The following is a 25,690-nucleotide window of genomic DNA, read 5'->3' as shown; positions in this document are numbered from 1 at the left end:
CTCTTTATGAGTGTGAGCTGTGTAGTCCAAGGGCTTGAGTGCCAAACCCAGGACTCAAACCGGGTTCTAGGACACATTACTCAAACTCTGTGCCTCACATGCTACCTACCTCATAGGGTTGCTGTGAGGATTAAGAGTGAACACGTATGTATAAACAACTGAGAACAGTATCTGGCTCATAAGTGAGCTCTACTTGTAGTGACTACAGCAGCAGTAGTAGTAATAAAATGGGAGAAATAATGCTTGCAAAAGTATGACACATCTCAACCTAGAAAGTGCCTGTAAGAGTTTTACCATCAATTAATATGTATTTTTAAGAGTATTATTTAACTAATGTGATTCCCTACTCTAGTGTTTGTCACTCTAGCACTTCAAAGAGTAGTTTCCTTTCCCAGCTCCCCCACCCCACCCCACCTACACACTCGAGCATCAGCAGGAGCAGGATGAATTGCGGTCTTGTACCTTTTAAATCTGCTTTTATAAAAGCTTAGTCCACCTGTTACGCTCATCTTTTGGTCCTTTAAGAAGGCTCGTCTCTCCTGTCACCTTCTCTCTTTCCTTCCAAGAAAGCACTTGTCCCATTCACAAAAACTTCACTCGACTTTTTGCCAGATTTTATGCAGCTGTTTTCCCCTCTGACCAGTTTCATATAAGTTGAAAAAAGGGAGTAGAACGTGGCCTAATCAAAGAGGAATCTGATGAAAGAAAACGAACCCATGGAATTTTTCTTTTGCATCATGTCATTTTTTTTTTCTCCTTTTCATCTTGAAATAGAGAGAGACTGTAAGAAGGCCAGAGAAAATGTGGCCAGATGCTTCCACTGGCTCCAGGATGCCAAAAAACACAAACACAAGGCCTTGTACCTTGTACGTCCTTACCAGCTCATCCAGCAAAGTTGTATTAAGAACCTATCTGTCCGGCCCCATGCTGGATACCAGGAATGCAGAGACAGAGGTAAAAACACCTGTCCTTTCTCAAGTTTCTTCAAGTTTGAGCTAGCCATGCTATTCTCTTTGCTTGCCACTGTCTTTCTCACCCTCCCCAAATTCAGTCACCTAGTTGAACACCCTCACCTTCCATTCTGACTCCATCCTCTTCTGGACTACACCAAGTAGAAATGAGTGCTCATTCCTTTGACACCAAACTCTTTCCCCACCAACAGCCCCTACCACCATGGTCTCCCCTAGGTGTCACCCATCCCAGCATCTGCAACAGACGCACCTCAAGAGATCCCTCACAGTTTGAGACCATAATAAAATGGACATCACAAGAAAGGGTGTCATGCAAATTTTTTGGTTTTCCAGGGCATGTAAAAGTTATGTTTACATTAGACTGCCATCTATTAAGTACGCAATAGCAGTATGTTAAAAAAATGTATAACGTACATAATTTAAAAAATAGTCCTTGGAGTTCCCGTCATGGCTCAGCAGTAACGAACCCAACTAAGATCCATGAGGATGCAGGTTCCACCTCTGGCCCCGCTCAGCGGGTTAAGGATCTCGTGTTGCCATGAGTTACGAGTAGGTAGCAGACTCGACTTGGATCTTGCATTGCTGTGGCTGTGGGGTAGGCCAGCGGCTACAGCTCTGATTCCTGGGAACTTCCATATGCCACAGGTGTGACCCTAAAAAGCAAAAATAAATAAATAGTCCTGCTGGAGACAGTATGAGAAAAAGAATGTGTATGTATGTATGACTGGATCCCTGTGCTGTACAGCAGAAACTGACACAACACTGTACATCAACTGTACTCTAAAAAAATGGTCCTATTGGGGAAATGGCTCTTGCTCAACACAGGGTTGTCATAAATCTTTCATTTGTAAATAAAAACAAAAAACTCCATAATATCTGCAAAGCACCGTAATGCAAAGAACAATGAAAGGAAACTTGCCTTTTTTTTTTTTTTTTTAATAAACATAGTGGTCTCAGAGTTCCCACTGTGACTCAGCAGGTTAAGAACCCAACTAATATCCATGAGGATGCAGGTTTGATCCCTAACCTCGCTGAGTGCGTTACGGATTCAGTGTTGCCTTGAGCTGTGGTGCGGCATATAAGTCGCAGATGTGGCTCAGACCCCACATTGCTGTGGTGCAAGGCCAGCAACTGCATCTTCGATTCAACAATAACCTGGGAAATTTCCATATGCCACAGCTGCAGCCCTAAAAAGAAAAAAAGAAAAATAGTGGTCTCTTGAGGTCCTCAACTCCTTAAGGAAACAGAATCTATCTGGCTTAGGACAGTGACTGGTACATTATAAATACCCAGCACTTACATTTTGAATGAAAGTATGACAAGTTTTCTATTAAAATAGACACATTTTTAATGGAATACATTATAATAATACAGAAATACTTAAAATATTTATAGACACCTGTGGCAGCAGACACAAAGGAGCAACTAGTGCTGCCTGGGGGGCGGGGGTACAGCATGGAGGAGCACAGAGTAGCTGTCATGATGACAAAGACAGCCCCTATCAATCCATTTTCTATCATGTACTTTCCTGTCACTCATTTTTGGCCACACAGAACTTCTCATCATTTCTCAAGGATTCTGAGATTCTCCTGACTTAAGCTTTGGAATTGTTTTGTAATAATTGTGATCAAGATGTATTTATATATGTGTGTGTGTGCATGCATGCACACAGCACAGTAATATAAAATACACTTTTTTTTGAGGACAGGAATTATAAGTATTCTTATTTGTTAATATAATTTTGGTTGTATGACACGGAGTACATCTAAAGAGCGTTATTAAATATGCATCAAAGAAGTAAAATGTACTTCCACACAGCTTAAAGAAAAAAAAGAAAAGAAAACCTCTGCCAGTGCTTTGGAGATATCATTATGGCCCTTTCCCATCCAGCACCCTCTGCCTTAGAGACCACTATCCTGGCTCTGTTTCCATAGCAAGGATGGTGTCCCCAAACAGCATATTGTTTAGTTGTGTCTGTTTTTGCATTTAGCATAAATGCATGTGCCAGATACTGTTCTAAGGTAACACTTGATCTACTTATACAGAGGGTACTCTTATTGTCCTCATTTTACAGATATGACAGCTGAAGCACAAAGGGTTAAGTTCTCTGAGCCAAGGTCACACTTTGGAAAGTGGCAGACCCAAGGGTTCCAGCTCAGGAAGTCTGTGCACCCTGCTGCTCCTCCGGTACTTGCTGTCTCTTAGTACTAGAGGTTTATGATTAATAAGCTATGGCAAATCTTCCAGTCTGATGCTGCTTTAAAATACACTTCTTGCTATAAATTTTGGTCAAAAGTTTTACAAAACCCTAATTGAGAGCCATAGATTTTTATCTTTGGCAGATCAGAAACTTCTTTGGAAAATTTGATGAAAAATGCACACATGCCAATATTGACAATATTTTGCACACAGAGTTTATAAGCTCATTGGGACTCAGCTTTAGGACTGCTCCTTATGGTACATCATGTGCTGATACGAAGACACTGGCATGATTTATTAATCCTCCCAGTCTCCTATATAGGACAAAAGAGATTCCAGGAGAAGGCAGCCACTATGCCTGGGACCCTTAACCTTCGGTGGTCTATTAAAGAGAGAAAAATCACAGGTGACCAAAATGCACCTCAACCCTCATTCTGAGGTTAAAAATATGACAAAAGTATAAGACAGAAAATGAGAAGATTGGTCTTGGAGTTGAAATAACAATGGATCATTCATTTCTAAAACATAGGACTGTATAAAAATAGATATTACTAAAAAAGGCTTTTCTGATGTATTTTCTAGTTCTAACAGTGGGAATACACAGAATTTTTTTTTTTTTTTGGTCTTTTTAGGGCCGCGCCCGCGGCATATAGAGGTTCCCAGGGTAAGGGTCTAATAGCTGCCAGCCTACACCACAGCCACAGCAATGCCAGATCCGAGCTGCCTCTGTGACCTACACCACAGCTCATGGCAACACTGGATCCTTAACCCACTGAGCGAGGCCAGGGATCGAACCCTCAACCTCATGGTTCCTAGTTGGATTCATTTCTGCTGTGCCACGATGGGAACTTCCATAAAAATGTCTTAAACACACAACTACCCATCCAAAAAAAAAAAAAAAAAAAAAAGGTAATATACAGAGAAGAGCTCTTCAAAGGGAGAACTCCAGGGAGAAAAGACATGGGACAGAAATAAACTTTCAGTCCCCACTCACCCAGCAGAAGGGAAATGAGCATTGCCGGGCTTAATTTATTGGAAATTGCATTTCACGCTTAAGGAAGAGCCATCAAAGTCACTTGCCTGGAATTAGCCACCACATCTCCAAGGAGCTACCTTATAATCACTGTGGAATTAATACCAATTCTCAAAGGCTATAGAGGGATAAGAAGATAAATTTTTAAGAAGAGGAGTTCTAAAATGGTGAAAAAGCACATGAAATGATGCTTGACATCACCAACTATTAGAGGAATGCAAATCAAAACTACAATGAGGTATTACCTCACGCCAGCCAGAACAGCCATCATCAAAAAGTCTATGAACAATAAATACTGGAGAGGGTGAGGAGAAAAGGGAACCCTCCTACACTGTTGGTGGGAATGCACATTGGTACAACCACTATGGAGAACAGAATGCAGGTTCCTCTAAAAACTAAATAAAGAACTATCATATGATCCAGTAATCCCACTCCTGGGCCTATATCTGGAGGCAACAGTAATTGGAAAAGACACATGTACTCCAGTGTTCACTGCAGCACTATTTACAATAGCCAAGACATGGAAGCAACCTAAATGTTCATCGACAGAGGAATGGATAAAGAGGATGTGGTACATATGCACAGTGGAATATTTATCAGCCATAAAAAAGAATGAAATAATGTCATTTGCAGCAACATGAATGGACCTAAAAAATATCATACCAAGTGAAGTAAGTCAAAGACAAATATCACATGAGATCATTAATATGTGGAATCTAGTTTTAAAAATGATTCAAAAGATCCTACAAAACAGACATAGATTCAAAGATCTCGAAACCAAACATATGGTTACCAAAAGGGAAACGTGGAGGGGGGATAAATTAGGAGGCTGGGATTGATGTATACACACTACTACGTATAAAACAGATAGGTAACAAGGACCTACTGCATAACACAGGGAAATTCACTCAATACTGTGTAATAACCCATATGGGAACAGAATCTGAAAAGGAGTGGATATATCTGTATGAATAACTGATTTACTTTGCTGTACACCTGAAACTAACACATTGTAAGTCAACTTTACTCCAATAAAATTAAAAAATAGTTCTAGATGAAGGCACCACTCCATGAGAAGAGACACTCATCTATTTTCCCTTTGCTCAGCTCCAAGAGCTGCAATGCCATTTGCATCAACATGAATGCAACGAGAGACTCTCATTCTAAATGAAGTCAGAAACAGAAAGATAAATACCATAGGACACCACTAATATGTGGAATCTAAAATAAGACACAAATGATCCTATCTGCAAAACAAACAGATCACCCACATGGAGAGAACACTTGTGTTTGCCAGGGGGGAAGAGGAGGGAGTGGGATCGATGGGGAGTTTGGGGTTAGTAGATGCAAACTATTACATTTAGAATGGAAAAGCAATAGGGTCCTACTGTACAGCACAACAGCACAGGGAACTATGTCCAAGCTCTTGGGTTAACATGATGGAAGATACTATGGAAAAAAAAAAAAAAAAGAACGTATATGCATGTGTGACTGGGTCACTTTGCAGTACAGCAGACATTGAAGGAATATTGTAAATCAACTATACTTCAATAAAAACTTTCAAAAAAATATTTTTGATTTCTCCTATGAAAGTAAAGGACACTCCACCTAAATACACACTACTTAAGTGGCGGTGGGGATGAATTCATAGAAAGAAGGGCCTCTCCTGCTGTAACTATTTTTCAATCAGCAAATAGTAGGCAAAGTTTTTTAAAAATGCCTTCTAAGGACCATATAACTGAGATCATGGTGGTCGCTGGGCTCCTTTAACTGAAGTTCCTGCTGTCATTGTCACTGGGTCTGCCACACTCACTGACAAAAGTTAAGTACCAAATGGCCGGGTTGAAGTGGGAGCCAGGAGGATTTTCAATCAAAATGCTCCCATATAAGAAACATCAAAGTGCTCCTGGAGTGTTGTCCGTTTCTGCAGTAATGTGCACTCTGAACAGAAAGCCTAGCTTCTGCCTTCTTCCTAGAGCATTAGTAGAAGAGTAGGTTAAGTGCTTGAACCAGTTCACAACACAGCTTTCTATTTGGTTTACTTGTGAGATGTGAAATGTTTGTAAGCAGGAAAAACATCGGCCAGGACTAAAGGTCTCCTGATGAAATGTGTCCGTTTGTTAAGAAACACTTCTGTCCACAGCTCTGTACCTGGTATCCTTGGACTCCATGTACCTTAGACTGTAAACAACAGGGTCTAGCCACAGAGCAATGGTGGTGTGGGCTCCTGAGAGAGAGTCTTCTATAGAATTAACCACCTTGGAGTTCCCGTTGTGGCTCAGTGGTTAGCAAACCCGACTAGCCTCCTTGAGGATGCGGGTTTGATCCCTGGCCTCAGTCAGTGGGTTAAGGATCTGGTGTCACCGTGAGCTGTGGTGCAGGTCGCAGACGCAGCTCAGATCCCATGTTGCTGTGGCTGTGGCGTAAGCCGGCGGCTATAGCTCTGATAGGACCCTTAGCCTGGGAACTTCCATATGCCTTGGGTGTGACCCTAAAAAAAGACCAAAAAAAAAAAAAAAAAGAACCACCTTGAGCTTGAGATAATAGAGGCACACCCATACTCCACAACGACCATGATGAGGTAGGAGGCACAGGTGACAAAGTCCCAAGATGGAACAATCCTAAGCACAGAGGAGGTGATGAGGGTGTTAATGTGGGAAATGTAAACCAAGCCCACAGATGCCTGAATGTTTGTGTGGAAAATAAAAAATTGTCTAGTTCATGGAGAGCAAGGTCAGTGCAGGAGCATGTCATGGCAGGAAGGAGTTCACAAAAGAAATGGGCCACCAGAGCATCACAGAAGTATAAATGCGACATGGGTGACATCTAGACAACTGGTCCGCCCAGGCCAATGCTAAAAGCCTGGGCACACATCCTCTTATTCACAAACTCTACACCTCAGGATTTTCACATGAGCCCATAACATGTGGTGGGGGTCAAGCCAACAAAGAATAGGAAGCCTGTCCCAAAACACAAGACTCAACGGTACTTCAGAATGATGCCAGAGGATATGGTCTCTGAACTAGCCTGTGTGCTCAGGAAACAGTACGTGGCCAGTGTGGTGAGAGACCTGTGGAAGTTAAGATACACAGGATGGCCCTAACAAAACTGGAGGCGCCCAAGAAGGCGAATTCCATCAGCTTCTGTGAGGTTCTCCGTATTCCGCAGTTTTAGGGATGTGAATTGAATGAGTGAACGTGGGAAAATTCTCTTGTACTGACAGAGACTCTAGATCTTGGGCAGAAATGTGGCATAGGGCAGGACAAGATGACAAGAGTGCACAAGACAGCTGTGGCTAAGACCTCTTCTGGTCACACAGGTGAGGAATCTATACCCGTTTCTTCAATGCCTATCCTCTGTCACTATAGACTGAGAAATACAGTCCTATACGTAGAGAAGGAAACTTTTCTCTTCAACACACAAAATATAGAGTTACACTGGGTCCCTGCCATTTTATTTTTTCTTTTCACAGTTGCTCTCCCAAATGCTGCTCTCGCAAAGGGGTGGCTATGGCCAGTGGGTACCAATGAGTAAAAACAAAAACTAATTTTTTTTTAATCTAGAAAAATCTATTATGGCAATCAAAGTATTTTATAAATATGATGAAGATGAGTGATTCCAAATAAATGAGTTGTAATTTAGGGATGCAGACAAGGATGAAGACTTAGAAACAGATATTGTGGCATCCTAGAGAGGAGTTACAGTCGAATTCTGAATTCAGAAATGAGATTTCATTGCAGTGCCCTGGTCTAGGTACAGGACCAAACCCCAAAGTAGAAGATGCCAAATTTACCACGGAATTTCCTTTATAAATGAGCCCTGAGGAGTTCCCATAGTGGCGCAGTGGAAACGAATCCAACTAGTATCCATGAGGATGCAGGCTCAATCCCTGGCCTCGCGCAGTGGGTTAAGGATCCAGTGTTGCCATGAGCTGTGGTGTAGGTCACTGACTTGGCTCAGATCCTGTGTTGCTGTGGTGTAGGCCAGCAGCTATCACTCTGATTTGACCCCCAGCCGGGGAACTTCCATGTGCCATGCGTGCAGCCCTAAAAAGCAAAACATAAAAAAATAAAAGAGTCCTAAAACTAAGAACTGAGATCAAGGGGGGACTCCTATGTATCAACAGCAGGATCTGGCAAGGAGAGGCCGACTGTGACTGTGCCAGAATTGGGAAGGGGAGGTAAGAGTCAGCCAGCAGCCTGGAGCCTGCCATTTAGAGTCTGAAACAGCTACTTTGGTGGAAAGGTCAATCATAATCTCAGGTGAACACTGATTTTTCTCTGTCACAGGGTGAAATGTTACGGGGCGGGAAGCAGAGCCACTATAGCCTCTCTGTCAAAAACAGACAATCCATAATCTATATGAGAAATACTCAATGGATCCTGAGCCCCTTATAGAAATCTTGCACCTTTTTCCTTTCTTTTCTTGTCAGAATTACTGAACTTTAAGAAAAGGGTTCCGAAGGAAGGGAAGGCCTCCCCATTCCCTCCCTTCCATCCTCCCCCCCTGCAACCTGGCTTCTGCCATGCTCACTTTAAGCAAATTGCTCTTTCAAAGGTCACCGATGAAGTTTTTATTGCTAAATCCAGCATCCCTTCTACTTAGATCTCTGACGCATTTAATACCACCGGACACTGCCTCCTGGAAACTTACACTAACTTGGTTTCCATGACACTATAACACCATCCTTCTCTGCCAAATATCTTTTTTTTTTTTTTTTCGGTCTCTCTCCCTGACTCTTCCCCTGCTTTCAATCCCAATAGGAATCCTCCCTCATGTCAGTATTTGGTTTCCTGACCTTTTCTCTCTTCTTTCTTCCACTGAAAGAGACATCGGTTTTTGTTTCATCATCACGTGTATGTTGATTTCTCTGAAACCTATATTTCTAATACCAAATGGCACGTGCTTATTTCAAATTCTCCACTGGCCTTGTCTACGTGTAGGTCATACTATTGGTTTGTTGTTTTTTGGGTTTTTTTTTTTTTTTTTTTGGTCTTTAGGGCCGCACTGGTGGCATATGGAGATTCCCAGGCTAGGGGTCTAATCGGAGCTGTAGCTGCCAGCCTACACCACAGCAATGCCAGATCTGAGAGACGTCTGTGACCTACCCACAGCTCATGGCAATGCCAGATCCTTAACCCACTGAGCAAGGCCAGGGATCAAACCTGCAACCTCAAGGTTCCTAGTCGGATTTGTTTCTGCTGTGCCACGACGGGAACTCCCGTGCTATCATTTCTAGTTTGGCATTCTAGGAACCAAAGATCTCATCTACCCTCTACCTCTTCTGCATGAATGTCCTCTCAATTATTTTAATAGCACCATGTTTTTTCCAATCATATGTGACCAAAAATTTGCAGTAAAATCCAATTTGGTTCCACAGTCTATAGATTTTTTTTTTTTTTGTCTTTTTATGGCCGCCCCACAACATATGGAGGTTCCCAGGGTCGGGATCGAATCAGAGTTGTAGCCACCAGCCTCAGCCATGGTCACAGCAATGTCAGATCCAAGCTGTGTCTGTGATCTACACCACAGCTCACAGCAACGCCGAGATCTTTATTTTTCAAACCTCAGATTTGCCTTTTTCTTTTACCATAAGACCCTGCCGTCAGTCTAAGATTGCATACCTTTGATTTTATACAGTCATCTATCAGGGTGGTAATCAGAGACCATATATGGTCTCTTCATGTCTCCATTGTCTCTATTATGAATAAATGCTCTTAAGTTACCTTATGGCCAACAGAACATATGGCACATAATTCTTTATTAACACCAAAATCTTATTTTCTTCAACCCCATGTTTTCTCCTTCCATCTTTTTCTATCCAGTCTTTCCCAGGAGTTGCTGTGACATTTTGTCTTTCATAAACACCCAAGGCCTTAGAAGGTACCTTTCTTTTTGTTTTTCAGGGCTGAACCCTCAGCATACGGAAGCTCCCAGGCTAGGGGTAGAATCAGAACTGCCGCCACTGGCCTACGCCACAGCCACAACAACTCAGGATCCAAGCTGCATCTGTTACCTACACCACAGCTCATGGCAATGTCAGATTCTTAATCCACTGAGCAAGTCGAGGGGTCAAATCCGTGTCCTCATGGATACAGTCAGGTTTGTTAACCACTGAGCCACAACAGGAACTCTGAAGGCATCTTTCAGGTTGTTTAATCCCTTGAGTAATTTTCAGTTAGAGCTCACATCTCTGCCTTTTTCCAGATCAGAGTTTATACCATGCCCTCCTCATGGCACCACCAAAGCCCTCTTTTCCCATACTCTCTGAAGGCAAACTGTACTGCACGCCAGCTGATGTCACCAGGACAGCTCTACTTGAGGCTCACTGGTGGCCCTGCTTCTACCCAACACTTGCCATCTTTCCTCCCTGTCCTCAGCCCCTCCAGGGCCACTCAGACAGGAACCACCTCCTGTCACCTGAACGATCACTGGCAGGAAGGTACCCAGGAGCCTCTCAGCAACCACGGGGACCAGTTCACCTTCAGAACTCCATCCAGTTCTGAAGACCCAGGATTCATTTTCCTGTATCCTGACATCAAAACCTTCCTTTCTGCAACAGAAAGAATCCACAGTTTCCACCTGACCACTCCTGAAGCTGGGGCTGCTGTTCTCCTCCAAGGCCTGAGAAATGTATTCCTGAGAAGGAAACTAAAGAACAAAATCAGGCCCCATTTTCCCTCCTTTTTACCCACCCTAGTCTGAAACCTACTGTCCTACCGGGCTTGTCTCATGACAGTGACTGAACCTCCCATTTTCACATCCAGAGCTATAAACCCTGGCACTTGACACTAACGGGAATATAAACTCATCATCCCCCGGGCCAGCTCCAGGGCCTCATCTCCCATTAGAGAAGACCTTCTTCCACACTGATCTCCAAACCATCTTGGGTTGACAGGATTATACTTTATAAATTTATGATGAAAACTAGAAGCAGATGGTGAACCCTATGTTCTTTGCTTTATGGCACTCGTTAATGAGCATCTGGGAAAGAAGAACACAGTACCTAGGTTTCCAGTAAAGGTTATCTGCCAGCTCCTGCTTCCAGCAGATCTGTTGTATTATTCAATTGCATTACAACTGGATTCTTTTTATTTGCTTCTGAACTGTTTTCACAAGTCCTCACCCTGCTGGAATCACTTGATTCCACAAGTATATACTGGGCTCCCTTTATGTGCAGAAGTAATGAAGTAAAATGGGTGATCTAAAAATGAATAAGACCTAATGTTGAGCTTCAAGCAAGAGAAGATAATTGTGGAGTTCCTGTCGTGGCTCAGTGATAACGAACCTGACTAGTATCCATGAGGACGCAAGTTCAATCCCTGGCCTCGCTCAGTGGGTTAAGGATCTGGTGCTGCCGTGAGCTGTGGTGTAGGTCGCAGACACAGATTGGATCTGGCATTGCTGTGGCTGTGGTTTAGGCCACTGGTTATAGCTCTGATTCAATCCCTACCTAGCCTGGGATTCTCCATAAGCTACAGGTGCAGCGCTAAAAAAAAAAGAGAGAGAGAGAAGATAATTTCTGTACAGCAGAAATTGACAGAACATTAGAAATCAAGTATAATAATTTTTTTGAGAGAAAAATATGCTAATATCTATGAGAGAGGCAATAGTGATATTCATAAAACTCCAAAGTGACAGTCACGATAACCACCCATTATTCCAAACAGTTTATGCATATTACAGACTCCGATTTATTCTCACAAGAACACTAGGAGGTGGATAGTTTTATCTTTGTTTTTCAGAAAAGGAAGCCAAGTTTCAGAGAGGCTGAGTGGCCTTCGCAATATTCAACCACTAGTAAATTCTACTCCAAAGTCTTTGGTCTTGGTCTTAACCTCAGAGGGAGTTGGAAAGAGGTGAAAATAATGTCTAATTGATATATCAGGAAAACCCTTCATGAAGTGAATCACTTTAGAAATTGATTTTGAAGAATGGTCAGGATTTTAAGAAACAGACGGATATGGAAAATTCAAGATGAAATGAAAGCAAAGAATAGAAGTAAGGAAATCAGGACTATCAGGCACGTATGGGATGCAACGGTTAGAGGCATTTGACCAGAAAGCAGGGTTTAAGAGGTTAAGCCCACCATGACGAAAGATAACATAAGAAAGGGAATGTATATGTATGCATGACTGGGTCACTTTGCTGTAGAGCAAAACACTGTAAACCAACTACACTCTAATAAATTGTTTTTAAGAAGTTAAGCCCAGAATGGAGGCAGATTGTGAATGGCACTGGCTACCACACTGAAGGATCTGCATTCAGTTAGGAGGCAAGAGGATGCATAATCCCAACTCCGATTCGCTCTTACTGTCCAATAAGACATATAAGGTTTTACCCCCTGGAATTCAGCTTAGAAAAAATTAGAGTTGGGGCCTGCCCAGAGTTGAGGATTAGAAGGATCACTTTTGAACAATGAATGAGAAAGGAAATTCTTTGGCAGATGTCATGTCATTGACAAGCCTGATCAAAAGGTCTGCCGTGAGTTGAGAGAAGAGGGAACAAACAGGAGGCTGGACAATAGGGTGAAAACGCTATAGAATTTAGGGATAAGAAAAAAGGAAAATAATGCAGCTAGAAAGGAGAGTTTCAGTTTGATATCTTAGGGTCAGAGCAGGTTTGAGTGGTGGCTAATAGTGTACCATTTTAAGGAGGAGCAAAGGGTATGGAGGTCCCACTGAAGCCCCAGCACCTAGTGTAGTGCTTGGAAATTAATGAATAAACGTGGGTGTAATGGCTTCATGGGGTCATCACCAGAGACTCCTGTCAATGAACCTTCCATGGTAGGGACTCCAGAAGAAGAGAGGAAAACCCAGGAGATGCTGACATCCCCGAGGACAGCCAGCAGGTTACCAGGAAAATACGTCTGGCACAAGGAAACACCAGGAGAGTCAAAGAAGAAAAAGAACTGAGAAATAGTAGCTGAAAATACTAGGCTTCACGGAAACAGCAAGTACATACTTTAATTCTCTCGGTCACTCCCCTTAGCAATGTCATGAATCTGTTACTCAATACTGAATTAGTCAAAGGTGAAGAGACTTTTTGGAGTCTTCAGCAGAAAACAGAATCCCAAAATGTCCACAAACAGAAGACATGAGGCCATCAGACAGAGGAGCCAAAACTCTGGCGGGGCCCCTATCTGTGATAAATAACTCTCATTGATTTTTTTTTTTTTTTCCTAGCCCTTCCCTCCTCACCAGTGCCCCACTGACTGCTAGCATCAGGGGGCAGGCCTGCAAAATCACTCACACATTACTGGTGCTCTCCACAGCCCCTCCTTACCCAGAGGTGCATATAAACTCCCAACAGCCTAAGGTCTAAAAATGTGACTTCTGGAAGCTGGGTGAACAACCACTGTGCTATCTGTACCCTTGTCCGGGTCCCCGCTGCTGCTGTAATAGCCCAGGTCAAGAACATGGAGAGGCTGCTGCTTTGGGTCTCTGTCCTCGCCAGTCTCCCAGAAGCCTTTGCTCACCGAGGTAAGGGGGTGGTCAAGGAAAGTGAGATGAGAAAAAAAAGAGACTGAATGTGACTTATTTTCCCCTGCATTTATGGTGAAGGTTCATATTTCCTTCTCTCTCCACAGACCTCACGGGGAAGGTGTTTGTGTTCCCTAGAGAGTCTGCCACTGACCATGTGAAACTGATCACAAAGCTGGAGAAACCTCTGCAGAACTTTACCTTGTGTTTTCGAGCCTATAGTGACCTCTCTCGTGGTTACAGCCTCTTCTCCTATAACCTCCAGGGCAAGGACAATGAGCTCCTGGTTTTTAAACATAGAATTGGAGAGTACAGTCTATACATTGGAAAAACCAAAGTTACCTTCAAAGTTAGGGAGGTGTTCCCCAGGCCGGTGCACATCTGTACCAGCTGGGAGTCTTCCACAGGCATTGCTGAGTTTTGGATCAATGGAGAGCCGCTGGTGAAAAAGGGCCTGAGGCAGGGTTACTCTGTTGGAGCTTATCCCAGGATTGTCCTGGGACAGGAGCAGGACAGCTATGGAGGAGGGTTTGATAAGACCCAGTCCTTTGTGGGAGAGATTGGGGATCTGTACATGTGGGGCTCTGTGTTGTCTCCAAATGAGATCCGGCTCGTATATCAGGGTTTGTCCTTCCCCCATCCCACCATCCTGGACTGGCAGGCACTGAACTACGAAATGAATGGATATGTTGTCATCAAGCCCCGGGTGTGGAGCTGACGTCTGGAATCAACAAGAGGACTTGAACATGAAAACAACCAACATGCAAGAGCTCTGCTCAAGGCAACCGGATACTAAATCCTACATCTGAAGTTCCTTACTCTTTGAATTTCCTGTCTCTATGTGTGCCTGATTTTAAAATGTATTATGCCCCCCTGCACTTGTTCAGTGCTCATAATCCCAAACATTTTCTCTTATAGCTACTTATTTGGAAATTGATATTTCATCATCCAGAAAAATCAGGTTGAAAATTATGGTGGCAGAGGGATGAGGTACTTTGAAGTAACTAAAAAGATTTATCATAAAGCTAGAGAACTCAATGAGGGGGCACAAGCGACACTTACAAGCTACTATTATTCACTGTATTAACAATTCAAAATTGAACTGTGTGTGGAGTTGCAATAAACATCCTTCCATTTAGTTTTCTAGCTACAAAATCAAAATGAGGTCTGAGGTTATGCCTAGGAGATGATAATGAGATAAAGCAAGCAATAGTTGAGAACCTGATAATGAGTAATGGGCGGGGGGAGGAACCTATAAGCAGTAGGAGTGAAACACTAAAACTGTATTAAGAGTCTAGAATCATTTTGGGTAAAAGCAAACATGACTTTTTCTCAAAAATCCTAGTGGTACCATTACAATGCCTGATATTCATAATACCGTCCTAACATAAATATACTGCCCACATGAAATCCTAGTTTGAAATCCTTCCACGGATCCCCACTTCATACAAGATGTAACTTACGCTCTATCATGACACTGCCTCCCATAACCTGGTGGCCCACTTACCTCTTTCAGGTACAACTGTTAGTATAGCTACTGGCATCCTAATTATAACACTACAAAATAACTGTCAGATGTTATTATTAGTTATTTTCATTATTATGAAAACCATGAAGCATACTGACTAGCATATCCTCAAGAGCTATGAAGACCCTTCTCAGAGAAGCAAGGACACCAAAGAATTTGGCAGTGTATGAGAAATAAGGCAGGCTTTGCCATGGATAATGGAGCATGAAACCAAGGGAAATCAGAAAGACAGCTTCAGAATGATAACCAAGCGATTACTTTTTATTCATGTGTCCACTCACCAAGGATGGACAAAGAAGCAGACACCAGATACAATAAAGTAGGTCAGCATTCAGTGACATGGCCCCAGGGCTAGTCTTACCAGAAATGTCTATAAAAGACTTTTCCCTGATGAGAGGGCTTGCTGCTTTCTCTGTGTTTTATATTGGAAACTCTGAGGAGATATTTGAAGTTAAATCAATGAGGTCTCCTAGAGTTTGAGATATACCTTAACTTAGACTTGAGTTAGGGTAAAGATTAAAGAAAGATTTTCCCCTGGAGTTCCCATCGTGGCTCAGCAGTAACAAACTCGAGTAGTACAAATGAGGACGAGGGTTTGATCCCTGGCCTCACTCAGTGGGTTAAGAATCCAGCATTGCTGTGAGCTGTGGTGTAAGTTGCAGACACGGCTTGGATCCTGCGTTGCTGTGGTGTAGGCCAGCAGCTGCAGCTCCAATTCAGCCCCTAGCCTGGGAACTTCCATACGCCGTGGGTGCAGTTCTAAAAAGACCAAAAAAAAAAAAAAAAAAAAAAAAGAGAGAGAGAGATTTTCTCCCACCTTCACTAGAAAGCACCAACATGTAGTCACCTTCAGAAAGCAACATGAAGACTTTCTAGGTATAGGTATTCATGGTACTTCCTCTTATTTAGAAAGAACGGGTATCCAAGGACATTTAAAGAACAGAAGGAATACTGAAATGTGACCTGAGTCACCTTTAATCCCTACCTTGATATGACTAAATAACTTACAAATTAAATTCCATTTGTGTTCCAGAATTTTCCATTCAGTTTTGTCTGGCTATGGCCATTCTTCTGTGAGTTCCACATGGGAGATGCAGAGAGGTGCCACCAAGTGATGGGGCAGTGGTAAAGGCACAGGTGTCAAATCTCATACAACCACAGGATCCAAAGCAAAACTCATCTAACGTTACTGATGACCTACACCAAGGCCCACAGTCTCTAAGAGGCTGACAGAACTCTGTCTGCAGTGAGAAGGCAAAGGCTAACATAAAGCATTTCATCCAGAGCTCTAGCTGCTACAGCAACTTCTTATTGCAGTCCATGGGGTTCTTGTGAGGATGAGATGTGATGACACACACATAGCATTTACACCACCAGAACACGTCTTGAGTAGGTGCTAAGTGTCAGCTCAGATGTAAGCAGAATGAGATTTACACCTAAAATTTCCGATCATCTGCCTTAACTTCTTGGTATAGTCCTACAAATAAAAAGCAATTCGTTGTGCTCTATTTTCAGTCCCTGCACCCAAACTTAATCCTTACCTAATCAAACCTGTGTTTATGTGTCCCACTAGTAGCAGAAAAGGGCTAAGCTTTTCCTTCAGACACTGAGGAAGAGCATTTGACTTACACAAGTGGGCTTTCACTAAACAAGGGCAGTATACTACATGGGTTTAGAAGAACAAAAGATGGGGCCACGTGAGTTCAACACATCTTTGTCTGAGTTGAGCTATAATTTTCCCCAGGAAAAAAAATAAGAACCAGGCCATGTGAGACCAAAGCTTGCCCAGTGTTCCTTGCATGATCCATTTCTAATAAGATCTCCCAGCTCATTTCTGGATTCTGACTCCACACAGACCCATGGGATACATAGTAAGTCTCCTGGCAAATTAGCCCAGGAGACAAGAGCTAAACAACAGGAATTTTCCTGGGAGAGTCCTTCCAAATCAGGCTTTAAAGGGGCAGCTCCTCAAAGGACAGAGGTGCCCACGGCGAACATGTCACGTTGTGCTTCAGCCAGAGTGCAGTGAACTGTAAGTGACCTAATAATCTAATAAGGCTGACCTAGAACTTAATAAGGCTGAGCTTTGAAAAAGACCAAGATTCTGTTATTTCTTCTGGCAAAAAAAATAACAATCAGTTTTCTTGGCACTGCAGTGATCTCTTGTAAAGCATGATTGCCTGCTATGCTCTAAAATCAGAAAAGAGCACAGGCGGTTTCCAGACTCAAGAAGGTGGGTGGATTTCTTTGGGTATGAGAAGGCGTCTGTCCCAAAGACAAGTCATCATTCTCTTGTTTATTCAAATAGTTCACACAATCATCAGCTTCTTAAGAAGTCAACTCCTCCATTTCTGGCTCCTTACACCTATTTTGTCTAATGAAAGGAAAAGGACAGGATGGAAAGTCTGGTTAAAAGATGTCATTAATTTTTTTTTTTTTTAGCTGCATAACTCCTTTTAACACAAAATAGATTTTTAGAGGCTTAGCCTACCTTACATCTTTTAATTTTTTTTTAAACACAGATTCTGTTTCTAGGCACAGATTTTGCTTATAAAGATTTAGATATTTTTAAGCACCCATGGATTTTGTCATCGTTTCTTCACTTTGCAAATGGTATTTCCTTTACACCCTCAAAATGTGTTTTTCCCCTTGATTTTCTTTTCCTTTTTCCTCTAGTAAGAATCTCAGCTTCATGACTAAAATTTTGATGCATGAGCACATTTCAGTACTCTTACTCCCCCACAGGGTTTTTGTCCTTCTGGAGTGTATAAATCATTTTGAAAGCTCCTTTCTGTTCTCTACTGCGCTTTTGAGATTATCTACTGACTTCCCCAGAAACACCCCTCGGGTTCAGCCACACAGAGCCCTGCTGCTACGGTGCCCAGCTGCAGTCACTTCTGGCTGGGCTGATTAAAAGAGCAACCAGCAGGGGGACAGGAGGTGGCCATCTGGTGCTAAAATCGTCCTTGAGTTCACTGACACCTGTTCTCACAGCTGAGCACTTGTCCCAGCCAATCTCCCCTGGTGGAAGCCACCCACCCATTCCACACACTTCTCTGGCACCACAGTGCTCTCTGAGACCTCTTTTCTCCCGCCACGGTGGCCATGGTGAACACTGGTGTCTGCTGCTACCTAATCTCTTCTGTGTGAGAATCCAAGACAACCCAGCAGGACTCCCATATGATTTACTCCCGCATCCCACACTTGCTCATCTCCTTCACTGGGGCCTCTCTCCTGCAGGGGCAGTAACAATCATGGGTTTCTCATTACAGGCCTCAACGGTAACAGTGTGGGGAGTTCCCATCATGGTGCAGCCGAAACGAATCCAACTAGGAACCATGAGGTTGCAGGTTCGATCCCTGGCCTCGCTCAGTGGGTTGAGGATCAGCGTTGCCATGAGCTGTGGTGTAGATCACAGATGCGGCTGGGATCTGACATTGCTCTGGCTGTGGTGTAGGCCAGCAGCTACAGCTTCGATTGGACCCCTAGCCTGGAAACCTCCATATGCCATGGGTGCGGCCCTAAAAGGACAAAAGACAAAAAAAAAAAAAAAAAAAAAAAGTAACAAATTGGGATTGCTCCTACACTTCAAAAAGAAGTTTAAAAGTGAGATAGGAGGCAATCGCCCTTCATCTGCAATTTTAGTCCTTAATGCTAAAATGTCCCTGGAGATGTGACAAGATGGTGCGAACTGCATCCTAGAACTGAAGACATGAAGAGTAAAGGTAGGGAGGAATAACTGGAAAAAATCCGGGTAAGCAGATGACACCTACCCTAGGAGGTAGAGCTAGTCACCAAAGTGTATGTTATGGAGGGTGAATCCCATTTACTGCAGGACTTTGTTTATTTTGGCTAAAGGGAATGCTGAGGTTTGGGCGGTACCAGAGTTCCTCAGGTAGGAGACATAATAGCTCCCCCAAGTGGTGGTGCTTCACCCTTCCCTCTCATACCGCACCCCTTTCCTCTAAATAAACACGAACATGGAAAGAACATTACTTGAACATTTGCGTTGAACATTTGCATTATGTCCTCCCACATGTCTTGATCTGGCCGCCTTTTTGCATTTTTTCCCCAAGTTCTAAGAATATTCTGCCTAAGATAGTCTTTCATTGTCTGTTCAATCTAATTCAAAAGTACACCACAGGCAATAAGCTTACTTCTTCCCCTCTTTCTCCTGGACTCATGTACCTGGACCACATTTCCTAGTCATCAGCCATCCTGTTTATAACTTTAAAATTTACTCAAATAAAGTAAATTCATATTTACCTGAAGCATACCTACAAGAAATCTGTGGCTGATTTGGGGTGAAGGCAGCACTTTTCAGGCCCTAAAAAAAATGAGGGTTTTTTTTCCTCCTCCTGACTCAATTCAGTAATATTCTTCTTCTTTCCTCTCCCAAATTACGTCCACAGTTTTCCTGGCTCAGTATCTTCTTAACCATTTTTTGTCATTCATTGCAATAGGCTCATCAGGAAAGGGAAACGCACATACAATCTCCTGTTCTCATTGATGACATGTTAAAGTTTTTTGTTTGTTTGTTTCCTCCCTATAACCTTGCTTTCCAGCCCAAGACTCTACTGAAACTGGCCAGTATGTCATCAGTGACCTCCTCCTCACTCAATCTAACTTCTGTTCTCATTGGTCCTTCTCCTTGACTTTCCAAACTATTTAAGAGCTATACTTCTGCACTCAAAAGTTAAATAATTTAAAATAAGGACCGCGATCCTAACTGTAAATACAGCAGTGTGTAAAAAGTCAAAGTTACCTAGAATCTCACCCCCACCCCAACATAATGGTTCACCCACAATAATACCAGATGTATATACTTTCAGACTTTTTGCATATATAAATATTTATAGGCTTATTCACACACATATTTAACCATATGACAGCACACCATATTATTGTTCTTAAAATAGTTTTGTTATTCTTATTTAATGTATTCCACACCGCTGTCTATGGCAATACACGAGAGCAGCACTGTCCAACAGCACTTTCGCCAAGGAAGGGAATGTTTGATATCTGTGATATCCAGCAGAGCAGACACTAGTCACACGTGGCTTTTAGCAGCATAGAATGTGGCTACTGTGACTGATGAACTGAATTTTTCCTTTTATTTAACTTTAATCAATTTAAGCAGGCATAGCTCTACAGTTCTGGCTCATCCTTTCTCCAAAGATGTTTAGAGTTGCACTGTTAGTCTTTCATCGTCCTCTAATTGGTATCACAGCAGCCTCTTAATGTAACTTGCTTTAATTAGTGGCACACTCAATTCTACGTTAAATGTTTGCTTCCTTCTTTTCCATGATGTATATGTTTTCCACGTTTGCTTCCTTACTTTCCAGAACATCCACAACATTTTCTAGATACTACCTAGATTCCTAGGAGTCTAGATTCACGAAGAATTGGATCCCTAAAGGAAGTTCCCAAGATCTGCCAAAACCCTCCAGCCTGCTAATGTTATCTTGTTTTTTAAGGAAAAAGGTTCAAACCACCATTTGATCTATGGTGGCAATCCCAAGGTCCCTCAACAAATTTCTAGGAAGTATTGTGTGTGCTTGCAAGGGGGAAGATAGGACAAGAGAGGCTCCTGGATTTCTTCCAGTCATTACCAGCAAAACGTTTTTCTTCCTCTCTCTGGGTTTCACCTCTTGCACGTGGGGCCCCTTTTCTGCACTGTGCCATCTTTCAACTCTCTCCATTTCCCAAATACCACTACCTGGAGACGGTACATAGGACAGCGTTAACTGAAAGGCTTGGGGCTCCTGAGGACCTTTTACATCACAATACAGTTTAGAAAACAGGTTTATTTACACCTATTTTTAAAATTCTCTCTGCCAAAAAGAAATCAGTTATTTCTTTCATTCCAGGCCCAGTCTTCTGTTGTATGCCAGTCCTCCTCTCTTTTCCAACAACTCCCCACCTCCTCCTGGGCTTACTGGCCCCGAAACCCTCAAGTCCCTGCTAACACTTTTACAACAAAACAACTTTGCCAATGGTTTGTCTCGCCTACACGGTCCAGGTGGAGCACCAAATACCTCATCTTCGCTCCTGCTAATAAGTCTCTAAAGACCAGCTCTTCCAAGGTGAATTCTCCTCCCTAGACGGTGTTACCAGAAGTTTTTCCTAAGGGGCACCAGTGATTCTAATTTGTTAAGTCTAACTCTCTCACTCCCATTTTGTAATCCCAGCTAGTCATACATTACCTAGAAGAAAAACAGGGGCAAAGCTGGGATGGCATAGACTCAGGGTCCCTGTGGCTTACACATCATTAAAAGAATCAGCCTTCCATCCATGCTCTACCAAAACAACCTATGCAGGATGAGAGCTTGATGTATATGGTGGGCTCACACATTGGTCATTCCTTTGAGGGAAGATTAAGGAGACCGCAAAAACTGAAAAGGGGAGGGGGCTAGAATAGGCACAGAACCATGCCAGCTCCCTCCTAACCATAGAAGGAAATAGACTCGTTTGCGGGGAGGGGGTCCTCAAACCCCTCCCTCTATCCCTGTCCTGGAGTCCCTGCTATGATGTTACGTTCTCCATGTTGACTCCCTGCATTGCTTTCAGACACTGAAACTGAGGAATGCAGAGAAAAAACCTCACAGAAGTGACAGAGTTCATTTTCCTGGGATTCTCCAGATTCCATGAGCACCAGATCACCCTCTTTGTGGTTTTTCTCATCCTATACACATTAACCCTGGCTGGCAATGCCATCATTGTGACCATCATCCACATGGATCGTCACCTCCACACACCCATGTACTTCTTCCTGAGCATGCTGGCTAGTTCAGAGACCATGTACACACTGGTCATCATTCCGCGGATGCTCACTGGACTTATAGCCCAGAACCAGCCAATCTCCTTAGCAGGTTGTACCACTCAAATGTTCTTCTTTGTTACCTTAGCCATCAACAACTGCTTTCTGCTCACAGTGATGGGGTATGACCGCTATGTGGCCATCTGCAACCCCCTCAGATACATGGTCATCATGAGCAAGAGGGTGTGTGTCCAGCTGATGTGTGGGGCCTTTGGGATTGGCCTGGCCATGGCAGCTGTCCAGGTGACATCCATATTTACTTTACCCTTTTGTCACAGGGTGGTTGGTCATTTCTTCTGTGACATTCTCCCTGTCATGAAACTCTCCTGTATTGATACCACTATCAATGAGATCATCAACTTTGTTGTCAGTTTATTTGTGATCCTGGTTCCCATGGGCCTGGTCTTCATCTCCTATGTTCTCATCATCTCCACCATCCTCAAGATCGCCTCGGCCGAAGGTCGGAAGAAGGCCTTTGCCACCTGCGCCTCCCACCTCACTGTGGTCATTGTCCACTATGGCTGTGCCTCCATTGCCTACCTCAAGCCCAAGTCAGAGAATTCTGTAGAACAAGACCTCCTTCTCTCAGTGACCTACACCATTGTCACTCCCCTGCTGAACCCTGTTGTTTACAGTCTGAGGAACAAGGAGGTCAAGGAGGCCCTATGCAGAGCTGTGAGCAAAAACATTTCTTAATCCACGGACCCTTTTTATAAAGAGCAACGCGAATCCTCATTGCATCCAGCCTCACAAGTCTGTCCTGTGCCATCTATTTGGCCACAGGATGTGCACATCTTGCTTCAGCACCCTTATTAAAAAAAAATTGCCTCCATGTATTTCAAACTTTCATCCAGGCATTTTCAACTGGGGGTTCAAAAGGTCAGGGAAGATGAGCACGATTTTTAAGAAAGCATACCCAAATTTCCAGGGTGGGGCAGGGGACTTTTTAAAAGCATATTAAATGTGGTTATTCTATGTTTGAATTTTTTTAAAAATCTCTTATTTCATAATACAATCTACAGAAAATAAGAATGGACAAAACCTTCCCAGCAAGATAAGAATAGTCAATAGTAAGGAAGAAAACCATATTGGAACTTTTGGGAAAGGTGAGATGCATGTTGTTTTTTAAAAAAAAAAAATTGAAAGAAGTTGGAAATCACTGGTTTAGTCCTTGAAATTGTAGCCTTTATTATTTGATTTATGCTAGAGCCTTTGCTTCCATCCAAAACGGTCTTCAGAGTGTTGACCAAGGCTGTAAACTGTGCACAACTCTCGCTTCTCTAATCTGACTGTGCTGGTCTAATGCCCTCTGGCTGCTGGTTCTCGTCAATCTTACGAAGAATAATGAGTTGGGTCAAAAAGAGCCATGCCCTGTTTGGAGTGAGAACCATAAAGGCATTCTTCATTTGCATACGCTACAGCACTTCCTGGATAATGCCGTAAAGAAAAAACAGAATAAAACAAATAGCACAAGCTATCGGTGATAGTTCAGAGATTTAATCACTCCACTCACCAAAAAAGGCTAGAAAGAAACCATCCTTTCCCTCAGAGCATCCCAGGAGTTTTTCTGGTTTCATACAAACCTTCTATACTGTTGCCTTGGGTGGTAGGAGGGAGGATTAAAAACTCTTTGGTCCTGTGCATCTTTCTACGAAAATAGTCTGTGTTAAGAATGCTTCTCTGCTCATCCCTTAATGGTATGCACCTTCTTACTGAAGGGAGTGATTTCCTTTTCTCTCCACTGAGAAGGGCTTGGTAACATCCAAGGAGCTCAGCTAGAGTAAGATCTAGCTTTCCAAACTTCTGAGATTCTAGGTGGGAAGACCATGCTTCTTTCAAGGTCTGGTCATCTTTCTCATTTCTATTCTGTGTCTCCGAAATGTCTGCATCCTAGAAGCAAGGCTTCCTACAGAAGCTTTTGACAGGTCAAAAGCTGGGTCTGAGAATCCTGAACATGCCGTAGTTCTGCTCTGACCATGCTCTCAGCATCAGCCCACTATGGAGCCACCCCCCCAATGCCTAAGCATGGCATCCCCTGAGGAGTGGGGGCATGCCTTCCCCCAGAATGAGAATGTCTCTCCCTGCAGTACAAAAGGATCCCCTTCCCACTACCACCAAGACTACCTACAGGACCAGTTCTTAATTGGTACCCATCTTCCTCAATTCCTTCTGGACTAACAACTACTCTTACAATCCTTAAATATGTCCTTCTGTGTGTAGAAGGAAAGTTGTGGGATGGGGGGGTCGTTCTGAGCAGGAAAGCAAGATGATGAGGGAAGCAGGTGGCAGGCAAAGCGGTTCTAACCCTCTCCAGCTGAAGAGGCTGCCTTCCCCTCCCATGAGGCCATTCTTGCAGGAGTCCAGAGATCAAAGGCAAAAGGTTCCTCAATCTAAATGCCACCACAACAGACACACCATAGGCCACGTGTGCAATCAGAAGTTAAATGTCACAGCTGGGCCCAAGAAGAGCTGCCAGAAAAGATTAGTCAGAAACTTATAAGGAAAAGCGTCTTCTCCAAAGCTGTTGCCTGCACTGGTCCAACTACATGTGCAATTTTTAAAAATAAATATATGTGCCTCTTTTTTTAGATAATAAGCCATTGCACTACACAGTAGAAAGGATAGAGGACCTGGAATCTGAAGTCCCAAGTTTAAGTCCTGGCTCTGTACCCATCAGCCACTTTTCATTCTGTCTCATTCACCATCAAAAAATATTTTTAATCCCCTTACCTATTTATTCTGTGCTGACCAGTATCTAATTATAAATACTACCTTATATTTCCTCATCATTTATCTCATTCCCACATAGGCAATTAGTTACTCTTTCTCATTTTTGCCCCTAAAGTTCTTTTTTTTTTTTTTTTTTGGTCTTTTTAAGGCTGCACCCACGGCATATGGAAGTTGGAAGTTCCCAGGCTAGGGGTCTAATTGAAGCCATAGCTGCTGGCCTACACCACAGCCACAGCAATACAGGATCAGATCCACGTCTGTGACCTACACCACAGCTCACAGCAATGCTGGATCCTTAACCCACTGAGTGAGGCCAGGGATTGAAACCACATCCTCATGGATACTAGTCAGGTTTGTTACTGCTGAGCCACAACAGGAACTCTACCCCTAAAGTTCTTGATATGACATTATATCAGGATAGCATCTTTCTAATTACGCTTTCATTGCTTAATTGTGAGTCTGTTTCTAACACTGAATTACAAGTCTATTGGCATCAGGAACTGCTTCTCTCACTGTTAGGCCCATGCCTGGTGCAGTGCTGAGTAGAATGGGTGCTTTTAAATCTCACGTAATAGTGGAGCAATTACTATGTATGAAGCACTATGTTTGGACTTCCTGGCGTGCTTTGATCAGCTGACACACCTGCTCTGCTTTTCTGTGTCCTTTGCAGTTGGTCCTCACCTAAAAACATAAAGAGTAAGAAGACCCATAATGGCAGGGCCACTTGGGTCTGTACTTCCTCCTTCCCAGGATTTCCTATAAGCCAACTTCTCAGCTGCTTCAAGAACCCTCACACTCTCAGTGTTAATTTAGTCATTGCACTATTAATCCCTTAGCAACACAGAATTACACCAGTTGAGTTTCTCATTAAAGGATATGATGTTACCACTGAAAATCATTCCTGTCCATACTAGGGTGTAGCCTTCA

At 43.0% G+C, this 25,690-nt stretch overlaps 3 protein-coding genes across 5 annotated transcripts in view; 2 read left to right on the top strand and 1 right to left on the bottom strand.

The window, feature by feature from the left end:
- The window catches only part of LOC100520241 (olfactory receptor 10J1-like), a 328,271-nt gene that overhangs the window by 241,762 nt on the left and 60,819 nt on the right, over positions 1 to 25,690 (bottom strand). The window lies entirely within an intron of this gene.
- APCS (amyloid P component, serum) lies at positions 13,553 to 14,822 on the top strand. Its single transcript, NM_213887.1, has 2 exons — positions 13,553 to 13,685; positions 13,793 to 14,822. Exons 1-2 carry the CDS (start codon positions 13,622 to 13,624, stop codon positions 14,401 to 14,403), a joined length of 675 nt encoding a protein of 224 aa, NP_999052.1. The 5' UTR covers positions 13,553 to 13,621; the 3' UTR covers positions 14,404 to 14,822.
- Positions 18,791 to 24,919, top strand: LOC100155689 (putative olfactory receptor 10J6). The gene has a single exon (XM_021089594.1). It carries the CDS (start codon positions 21,800 to 21,802, stop codon positions 22,727 to 22,729), a length of 930 nt encoding a protein of 309 aa, XP_020945253.1. The 5' UTR covers positions 18,791 to 21,799; the 3' UTR covers positions 22,730 to 24,919.

The sequence above is a fragment of the Sus scrofa genome, chromosome 4 (genome assembly GCF_000003025.6).
Source record: "Sus scrofa isolate TJ Tabasco breed Duroc chromosome 4, Sscrofa11.1, whole genome shotgun sequence".
NCBI classification, from domain to species: Eukaryota; Metazoa; Chordata; class Mammalia; order Artiodactyla; family Suidae; genus Sus; species Sus scrofa.
Note: the sequence above shows the minus strand (reverse complement) of the source record. Positions and strands in the feature narration are given on the sequence as shown.